Source organism: Rosa rugosa, chromosome 2 (assembly GCF_958449725.1).
Source record: "Rosa rugosa chromosome 2, drRosRugo1.1, whole genome shotgun sequence".
Classification (NCBI taxonomy): Eukaryota; Viridiplantae; Streptophyta; class Magnoliopsida; order Rosales; family Rosaceae; genus Rosa; species Rosa rugosa.
Genome location: NC_084821.1, coordinates 27,362,848 through 27,373,280, shown reverse-complemented (window position 1 = coordinate 27,373,280; position 10,433 = coordinate 27,362,848). Strand labels below are relative to the sequence as shown.

The 10,433-nt window shown below is 36.5% G+C and overlaps 1 protein-coding gene across 3 annotated transcripts; it reads left to right on the top strand.

The window, feature by feature from the left end:
* Positions 1 to 219: 219 nt before the first annotated feature.
* LOC133731541 (NAD(H) kinase 1) lies at positions 220 to 10,358 on the top strand. 3 transcript variants are annotated; one of them, XM_062158909.1, is made up of 12 exons: positions 220 to 378; positions 1,035 to 1,188; positions 1,339 to 1,458; positions 3,260 to 3,397; positions 4,269 to 4,489; positions 4,913 to 5,026; positions 5,184 to 5,278; positions 5,722 to 5,828; positions 7,371 to 7,444; positions 8,054 to 8,132; positions 8,336 to 8,643; positions 9,691 to 10,358. In XM_062158909.1, the coding sequence occupies exons 1-12, from the start codon at positions 352 to 354 to the stop codon at positions 9,997 to 9,999; spliced, it is 1,746 nt and encodes a 581-aa protein (XP_062014893.1). In that variant the 5' UTR covers positions 220 to 351; the 3' UTR covers positions 10,000 to 10,358. The 3 variants fall into 3 exon arrangements, with proteins under 3 accessions (XP_062014893.1, XP_062014891.1, XP_062014892.1); XM_062158907.1 differs by lacking the exon at positions 3,260 to 3,397; XM_062158908.1 differs by lacking the exons at positions 220 to 378; positions 1,035 to 1,188 and having other exon boundaries at positions 3,238 to 3,397.
* Positions 10,359 to 10,433: the final 75 nt, after the last annotated feature.

The window sequence follows — 10,433 nt, the reverse complement described above, 5'->3', positions numbered from 1 at the left end:
GTATATGCGCACGTCAAAAATATGAAGCGCAGACGAGACCACGCCGCACCTTCTCCTCGTGATGTAGTTGGTTGACTTGGTAGAGCCGCGTGTAGGTGAGGACTGAATACAGATAAAATAAATAATAGTTTACTGCGCACCTATACCAAACACGAAGCCTGACTCTGCCACGCGTCCATTGTGGGCCCCCCGTCCATATCCCACTCTATCTGTAGACACAGTAGGTGGGGGCGCTCCTCTCTCTCTCTCTCTCTGGGAGCCCAAAATATCAGACATATAAATCTCTGGAATCTCTCTGGGAAACTGGAGGAAGGAAACGAGGGATCTCTTCTCTCTTCAGCTCAGCCATCCATGGCTCCCAGCAAGTCCAATTCTTCAGTAATCACTTCTCTCTCTCTCTCTCTCTTTCTCAAGGTTTTGCTTTTGGTTTGAGTTTTTGATCATTCTGCTTCCGTTGCTATTTTCGATTTCGCAATTAGCCATTTTGTTTTGGAAATCTAGAGCTTTGAATTCTAGTGCTGTTCTGGTTGCATGTAGCATTTCCAAGGTGTGATCATTATTTGTTTCTAGAATTTGAAGCAAAATTGACTAATGTGCTGCGAATTCATATCTTGGCGACTTTTAGATCAGTCCAATATTTGAAGGAAATTGACCTCCATTCTACATGAGCCATTGCCCAGCCTTGCCTATCACCTTCTGAAGCTAGTTGAAATCTACAAGGACTAGGTTTGAGTCTATAAGAGTAATCGATGACGTACAGATAAGAAAACGAGTTAGAAAGTAACCAAAAAGAGTGATGCATATGAATCCTCAAGATAGATAGATATGACACCAAATAGTGAGATTCATTGCGTCTAAATAATCATTACTTAGAGGGAAATTCTATGAGGTTATAACATGATGATTATTCTACATTTATTTCCGACTTCATGGTCCAGAAAGTAGGACATGTCTGTCATGGAAAGTTTCATTGCATTTTTATTGATAAGGATTATCAATCGTGATGTGCTCTTAATTAAGCTTCATGTGTTTAGGGTGATGCAAGTGTTTCATGGCCACAACCAGAGAATGGTTGTCTCAATTCAGTTTCCCTCTTAAGTTCAGAGAAGGCAGTTGAGGAACTTCTCGAGCAATCTCCACTTCAGGAAACAGATGACAACCTCATAGAGTTCTCAGAGGCTATGAGAAGTATGGTCATTTTTAAAACTCTAATGCTTTATAGTACTCATCTGAAACTATCTTTCTGTGTGTGTGTGTGTGTGTGTGTAAATATAGATTATATGTAGGTATGTATGTATCATTAAATACAATGCTTATATTTCGTCCCCATTTCTCTAGCGGTTGCAAAGGCCCTGAGACGAGCTGCCGAAGGAAAGGCTTCTGCACAAGCTGAAGCAGCTGAATGGAAGCGCAAATATGAACTGGAGAGGGCGCGCAATCTGCATCTAGAACCTAAAGGTTTTTTGAATGATTGAACAACATGCATTAATTGTTATATGCTGGTTTTATTCATTCATTTATTTTATATTGGGCCTCTTTTTTCTTGATGTTGGATAGTGTCCACTTTGATGCATGACTCCTTGAGTGGGTGTGGTGTAAGTGTGCATCTCAATATGAGGAAAAACTTGATCTCCTTTTTGTAAATAATAACACTCTTGGAATTTTGAAACAGCAACTTATAGTAACTTTAGGAGATGACTATATCTTTTATTCAAGACTCATTCAAATAGATAAGATTTTATCCTACACTCCAAGACTTGTCCTAGATCAAAAACCTTAATGGATCAAAGAGAAATGTTATTACTTATTAGTAGTCTAATAGTTCCTTAAGATAAAGTCAGAGTCAACCTCTGATTTAGTACCAGGTGCTATTAAGAGTTCGTGTCCTAGAATAACTTGATGTCTTTTAAGTCTTTAAGAATGATATGACTTTTGATACAAAGGTTTTCTATAATTTTTTTTGAGTTATTTCAGATGTTTCGAAAAAAGGCCCACTCCTATAAGTCACAGGAAGAAGATTTGAATGGAAGACGTATGATTATTGATTGAAGGCTTGGAGCCTTGTATTTGTCTCTATTTAGTATTTACTCTCTCCCTAGTTTTGATTTCTTCTGTTTTCAGTCTTCGTTGCAAGTTGCAATTACAGCAGCCTCATATCTTCTTTTCTTTTCTCTAATAGTTCATGTGCCACACTATTTCCAGTAGAACCTTAGTCTTTGGAGAGGATTTCACCCTTCCAAATCATCCCTGCTGGATGGAAAGCTGAAACTGCAGCTTTATCTGTATCATAGATTCTCTGAGTTGAAACTGTATGTTTAGGGTTATATATACAGATCGGTTAGTTTTGGGTTAATTTTGATGCCTTGAAATTTCTTTCGATCCTGTATCTTGAAGAATGGGAAGTCTCACTTAGATAAGTGAAGTAATCTATATAACTTGGTGTTTTACTTCTAATAGCATTGAGGCCCATTGGACAGAAGTGGTTCACTTGAGGATGTTTTTTCGTGCAACTACATATCTTATCTTGCCAGAGTTACCCACCGGTTCTATCCTTACTGATCAGTTCCCTGTGAGAAATGGTTGCCTGTGTTGCCCTGTGGTGGGTTTGCATGTGAAGGGGGAAAGTCTCGCAATAAGAAGTGACAAAACATATATGACTATATAAGTTGGTGGTTTAGTTTTGGATGCTACCCCACACCGGGTGACAGGTGGTTAAGTTGGAGATAATATCAGTGCTGTGCCCATTAGCCAGGGCCCCCACTTGTCTGGTCACTCTGATATTTGACAGGATTAGCTAAAATTCTGTTTTGTTTTGAAAAGCATATATTCCCACTCTTTTGATGTCATAAGGTTCTCTTTTATATATATTTTTTTGAACAATATGTTGTAAGGTTTTTAAAGCGTTTGGAAAATGTCTTGTTTTAGAGGGTCCCTTATATCATACATTATTATGCAATTTTCTCAAACTTCTATTTTTTTTATTTCTCTTTCTTTTAGTATTAGTTCTCCATTCTCCCCCTCCCCCCCCCCCCCCCTGATTTAGTGTTTATTATGTCTGTTCTGAAAAGAAACATTTTGTTCTTGAAAAACTAAGAATAGTAACTTGCTTTGTGTGGGTGACAATCTTATTGGTCATATTTCTGAGTTACTTCTTGATACGTCTGCAAGTAGTCAAAACTTGGATCAATTGCTTAGTATTGCTCGTCTTTCTAATCAAATTGGACTCATTATCATCAGATTGTGGGAATTCCAATATCAGGCTACAACTTTTATGAAAAGCTTCAGAGTTGGTGGACTTGGAGTTCTCTTTGTAGTGCAATTGGAACTATAGGAATTATGCTTCCATGTCTCCTCTGTTTGGACATTTGCAAGGAACAAGAAAGGAAAATTTCTGAAGGTATTTGCTCCGTCTTAAAACAAATAGTCATACCGATACTTCCATAAAGAACATGCTGAAAATTTCTAACTGAAGACAATTCGCCTTTGAACCTCTTTGAGGAGTCAATATCAAGAAAAGAAAAATAAGATACGGCTTTACTTAATTGAGACCACAACAGGAGGCTGTTGCTTAAGGTCAGTTGGTCTTGTAGAAAACTGCAGATTACTGACTGCTAATTAAGGCGGTGTCGTTTAATGTTAGTTGAAGGTGCTACAAGGACCAGATGCAGGCCAACTATGCAGGAAAGAAATTTATATGAACTGTCATGTATTGGATAACATTAGTGTAGATTTATTACTGTATTGTTTCCCAACAGTGCATTCATGTGAATTAGTTTTCTTTATCACATTATAAGCAAGTAATTAAAGCAAGACATCCCTAATGCCAGAAGTGTCCACTCTGAACACCTCTCATGATAGAAAGAATCAAAATTGATTTTGGAAGGGGCTTAGAGTTTGTGATATTCTTGCTTGCTTATTGTGAATGCATGGACATTTTGTTGGTTTTAGGTTCATCATTTGTCTTGGGTAGAGATATGGTGTAAGATATGTTCATGGTAATGGTTGTATTTTCTCCTGCATGATTAATGTTAGATGCCTATATGGTGCTTGGTACAGAGGGGCTCCCCCAACCCCCGATTACTGTATGAATTGTTTAGCTTCAAGCAAATCTGTTGTGATTATTTTCGTGGACTTAATATATATCCTTCCTTGATTTGACAATACGAGTTGTGTCGTCATTCCCATAATTCAATGAATACTATGTTTCACTTTAGATTAATGTTTTTCCTCTTTTTCTGTGCTACTTGTAATTTTTTTCTATGTTACAGGGCCATCACATAGAGAGAATAACAGGGATGATGAGAGGATAGAGAACTTGGCCAGGAGATCAAATGACCAATCTGAACAATGTTGTGGGAGTAATGGGATATGCTCTCATGAAGTTCTTCGAGATGGTGAATGTGATACTGATTCAAAATCTCATGAAGTTCTTCGAGATGGTGAATGTGATACTGATTCAAAATCGCTTCTCTATAAGTTTGCAAGAAAGGTAAGGTGCCTCTAATTTTTGGGTCCATTTCTCTGGCTTGTTAAGGTTTACTCTCTCATTCATTGGATCTACTTTGATTTCTGTTAGTACTAGCTGTGGATGTGGGTAGTAATTCCAGTTACTCTATCGTTAATCACCCTTTCAATATGAATTCAGATACTTTTTTTTTCTTTTCTTCCATGAGACAATTTCATCATATGGTCAAAATTTGAGCTGCATATATTCCGTAAAATATAGATGTCTGTCGCCTAATAACAATTTTTTTGGTAAGAAATCTTGGTTATCATGATCAATAATACAATATCTCTGTTTACTTTTAATATTTCTATATTTGTCATAAGGACCTGTTGGTGTTTCACATGTTGCAACTTTGTTAGTGCAATGATTTTTGCACAATTAATCATGACATTCATATTTCCACAGGCATCATTCAAACTTTCATGGTGCTGCAAAGGTGACCAGAGTGACCAGCACAAGCATGACATTGTCTCTTTTGAAAGAGGAAACATAACAACTGCAGAGCGCAGCAGTAAACAGGTATGACCTATCATGTCTAGCATGCTGCTTTTAATTTGCCACTATGTCATGGAAGATGGAGATGCTATTATTCATGAGTCTTTTGACAAAAATTTGGCATATTTTCAGTAGGCTTACAGTTGAATTTACTCTATCTAAACATTCACTTTTATTTCAGATTTCTTTGAAGTGGGAAACTCACCCACGGACTGTGCTTATATTGACCAAACCAAATTCAACTTCTGTTCGAATTCTGTGTGCAGAAATGGTCAGGTATGGATCTTATCCTCTGTCACTTGTGGAATCAGATTTAATTATTTATTTGCATAAGTTGCTTTGATATGCGTTACCTCCATCCACCATAAGTTCCAGAAGAGGTTAATCTCTAAGTTGTGTCTTTTAAAGTGGTGCTTTTAGAGAAAATGAATAGATGCATGCTTCTTTGCTTGTATTTCATCTTTTGTTTTAATGAAACACTTTTTTTTTTGGAAATGTTATTTGTATTCCAAGTCATGCAACATACTGTTTGTGAATATATTATATGCGCCTACATTGTGAAAATGAGTAAATGACTCTCATTCTTTTCAAGTCTCATGCCAATATTCAGCTAACTAGGTTCTTATAGCTGCTTAACCTTTCAAATTTTGCAAGCTTACTCTATAATTGAATGTCGGAATATGTTATTACTTTCCTCAGTCCTCATTTTCTCTTTCCAGATGGTTGAGAGAGCAGAAAAAGTTAGATATTTATGTGGAGCCACGTGTGAGAGTTGAACTTGTGACAGAGTCATCATACTACAACTTCGTCCAGACATGGAAAGAAGGTGAGTACCACAAAAGGGTTGCTTCTTTCCTACTAGAAAATGGAAGAGCCTCTTTTATCCATGATGCTTTTCTTTCAAAATCCTTTGTATACTCTGTATACTCTTTTGATACATTAGTTTACATGCAAGATGCATCTACGAAGTTGCTTCTCCCATTTTCTTTTTTTCTTTTTAGATTTTTTTTTTCATTGAAGAAACAATATAACACATCAAGGAAAGAAGAAAATCAGTCTTAAACAACGCTCTTTGAATCCCTAAAAAGAGATCTTTCGGAGTTCCATATGAAATAGTTGAAAATGAAGCCCCTAATGGACTTGAAATACGTTATTCTTCTCCAAAGAACTACAAATTCATCATTTTCTTTAAATATTATTTCTGCTGTTTTTTTCAGCAATCATGATAGTACTGCTTTCTTTCACTTCAAAGATTTCTTTCACTACAGATTAGTTAGCCCATAATATGGTTTCTGCTCATGTCCCAAAAATGACTCCTCATCTCCTAAATCCTCCACAATCTACGCTGGAAACATTAGATTTTGGTAAGCCAAAAACCCAATCACATCTCCTAAGAATAACTATCTACACCATATTCCATAAATAAAGAAGATTAAAAAAACAATTGATGCCTGATGAGATAAAAGGACAAGCTTCTTTTGTAGCAAATCCTTATCTTTTTGTTTTTCCCAGAGTTGAAGTGTAAGCTAGCACTTTAACTTTTCTTGGAGCTGAGAAGCTTTGTGATGAGAAGACCACTAGAGAATGATCACATCACTAGAAAATCCTGAAGAGTGAAGGGGCAACTATTGGCTAGCCCTGTCCATCTGAGACAGAACAAGATTAAGGATTGCAATTTAAAAATAACCTCCACCTCTCTATTGTCAAGATTTTAGGGGGGGGGGGGGGGGGGGAAGAGATATATGAAATGAACAAATGTTCCATAGGAAGTCAATACAGAGTCATAGATTTGAAACAATCTTAGCGTTAGACAAACAATGAATTCAAGGAAGGGAGAGGATGAAATGCTACAATATTTCACCACTTGTCATGATCTAATCCTTTTACTATTACCAGAACCAAACTGGTATGAGAGGCAAGTCCTGACATGTTTGGGAAGTCTCTCTAGGGACTTTTTGAAGTCACTCTACAATCCTGTAAAGAATTCCAATTGCTTTTGTGCAATCCGTTTATGCTTCTCATCATATTATGCCACATAGATCTACTGTTGACCCCTATAAGTTTATCTCATCAATCTTGTCAAGTTTTTCAGTATAATGTAAAACTGCACATTTCTCTACTGTTATAACTGAACTCTTTTTTCTGTTTGCTTTTAATTGAGTGTTGACCTTTTACAAGATCTAGCCACAAAATCAAGTGGGTGTACATGTAATTTTGCTGATGATATTTTATGTAGATTCATTTGCATAATCAATGATCTCTGATTGCTGCGACATGTAAATTAAGAAACAAGTGCAATTTATGAAATCAGTTGTTCTGCTCATGATTTTGCTATTAACTGTGTAAAATTTCATGCTTTGCTTCACAGACACTGAGATTATGCTCCTGCATACAAAAGTTGACCTTGTGGTAACTCTTGGTGGGGATGGAACTGTCCTCTGGGTACGTGCAGATAATTTTTGTTTTAAGCTTTAATTTGACCTTACTTCAGAGGGTTTTAGAACATTTGAGTACTTTGGGTAGGGGAATTTCAAGTTATCATATTCAGAGATGCTACACTGTACAGAGAACATGGGTTCTGCTTCCTTTTGGTGCTTCTTAATATTGTTTCCCTGTCCATATATAACTATGCGGGGTACTGTGTAGGAATATTTCAAAATGGATATTATTTATTAGTGATACGAGCTTCACAGATAGATGCTAAATTGATAAAAGGTTCATCAGCAGGGTCTGATCTATAGTACATTATCTAAACTTTTTGCTTATCCAGTGGACCTGATGTTCTTCATTACTCCTATGCCTAGCTTAGGAGACCACAGTATAGTGGGTTATTGTGTTTAATAAGATAGTTTTTTTATTTTTTATTTTTTATTTTTTATCAGTTGTGCAAGTTACTTGAGGTACAATCTCAATCAAAATCAGCTTTCCTGGCTATGATTTATAAGCCTTTGGAACTGAATCCAGGCCCACCTTTCTTTGCAATGTCGGTTTTGATTAGTTATTTGTAGCTCTTAAATTTCAAGTGCTAACACTTCTTTCCTTACTTTACAGGCAGCATCCATGTTCAAAGGACCAGTTCCTCCTGTTGTGCCGTTTTCTTTAGGATCTCTGGGATTTATGACTCCTTTTCGTATCCTCTCATCATTTTCCTATGAAAGGAATTACTTACTAAAACAAAATACGTAAATTATTTCTTAAAATTACTCTACACCAGTTTATTCTTAAAAAGAAGAAAAAAAGCTCTGAATATTTCTTGCCTTTTTATAATATAACATTTTCTCAGTTCTCACTATTTCTATGTCTCATCGAGAAGTGATCCTTAATATGATTCAGACAGTGAACAGTACCGGGATTATCTTGATTCACTTTTAAAAGGTCCCATTAGTATCACGCTACGGCACCGGTTACAGTGCCATGTTATTAGAGAAGCAGCTAAAAATGAGTACGAAACTGAAGGGCCAATACTTGTTTTAAATGAGGTTACAATTGACCGTGGGATATCATCATATCTCACAAATTTGGAATGCTATTGTGACAACTCTTTTGTCACATGCGTCCAAGGAGATGGGCTGATATTATCGACAACATCTGGCAGTACTGCGTATTCATTAGCAGCTGGAGGATCAATGGTCCATCCCCAGGTATGTTACTATGTTTTCATGTATCGGTGCCTGTTATAGCTTGTTCCAGAATAATTATGAAGTAGATCCGTATTCTATACAGCCTCTTACTTGCTCAACTGGTATAAACTTACTGGCATCTTGTCCCAGTATTGTTCCAAATTAAAAAAAGAAAAAAAAAATTTGTAAAGTATTACACCAAAATTTTTAAATCAGATTTAATATTAGATTTTAAAATACAGTTACAACTATATGTACCTACTTCCAATTAACTCGGTCTCTCATCCAATATAACTCTTGTCTCCCTTCCCACCGTCCACAAACTTGTGATGTTTATATATAACTGTTATGGTTGAGGTGTACTGGTTTTTTGTAATAATTGTGGTACCACTATTATAGTTGCAATGTTGGATGGATTATAGTTAGTCGGATGATTACTATTATGTTTTGTAAAAATTGTGAGCAACTGCTGAAATTGTGCTGCTGAGGTTGGGCAAACTGGTCTGATTGCATGTTATCAAACCATTCTACAATTCCTTCAGCTTAGAGTGAAATCTCTAACTCCTTATTCCATCAATCTTGCTTTGCCACGTAACTCAATCTTGCCCTTGCTATTCTAGTTTTTGGGATACATTGTTCGTTTCATTATTTCCCCGACTTCCATTATATTATATATGAGCAAAAAGATTGTGTTTACATGCTGGCTGATATGCTTTGTTTAGGTAATCAGTTGCATACTGTGTAATTATTGCGAGAGAGATTTTCCATAGAAGATGGTATTTTCCCCATATCTAAAATTAAATTAGGGCTATAAAATGATTCCCAAGTTATGAAAACTTAGCCTAACAGTAATTTTCTCATTAAAGTTTAAGGAGATTCTAGACTGTAGAGCAATGTATCAGGGGAAAATGGGAATACTTGAAATCGCACATGTTGAAAACTATTTTGTCAAGTTTTCCAAATATATTTAAGGGCAATACTTACGACCTGCGGTGAAAGACTTTGCTGTATGCACGTTGTTGATGTATGATGTTTTGGAAGCTACTTGATTTTTCTTCATGATTGCAGGTTCCAGGCATCCTCTTTACCCCTATTTGTCCTCATTCCCTATCGTTCCGGCCTCTGATATTACCTGAGTATGTGACATTGCGAGTACAAGTACCTTTTAACAGCAGAAGCCATGCATGGGCATCATTTGATGGGAAGGACAGGAAACGACTGGCAGCTGGTGATGCACTCGTGTGCAGTATGGCTACTTGGCCCGTCCCCACTGCATGTCAAGTTGATTCAACTAGTGATTTCTTAACTAGCATTCATGATGGCCTGCACTGGAATCTGAGAAAGACTCAATCTCATGATGGCCCAAGGGATATATAATACATATTTTCGTTTTTGTATGTTAGTTTATGTAGTTCACAGGAGATCTTGTTAGAATATTAATCTTACTTGTGCCATATAGAAGGGAATACAAGGTGGGGGTTTGAGTGGGGTGGGAAGGTGAAAGCAAATTTAGAGATTCCTGTAATTATTCTTTTTTTCATTTTGATCATTTTCCCCGCTAAAGAGGAGCATATGTGCTTTCTCCTCCAATAAGTTAGCAGAACGAATGTTAAGATCGAATGTAACCACGAATGTCATAGGAATTTGTAAAATGGATAATGATTATTTACTGATTTGATATATACAAGAAATTTGGTAAATGTCTAATGGATTGACCCTTGTTGCTTGTGATGCAATGTCTGAATCACTTGATGCACCTTATATGATTCGTGATTAATTCCGTTGCATGTGAGAGATATAAGTAGACAATA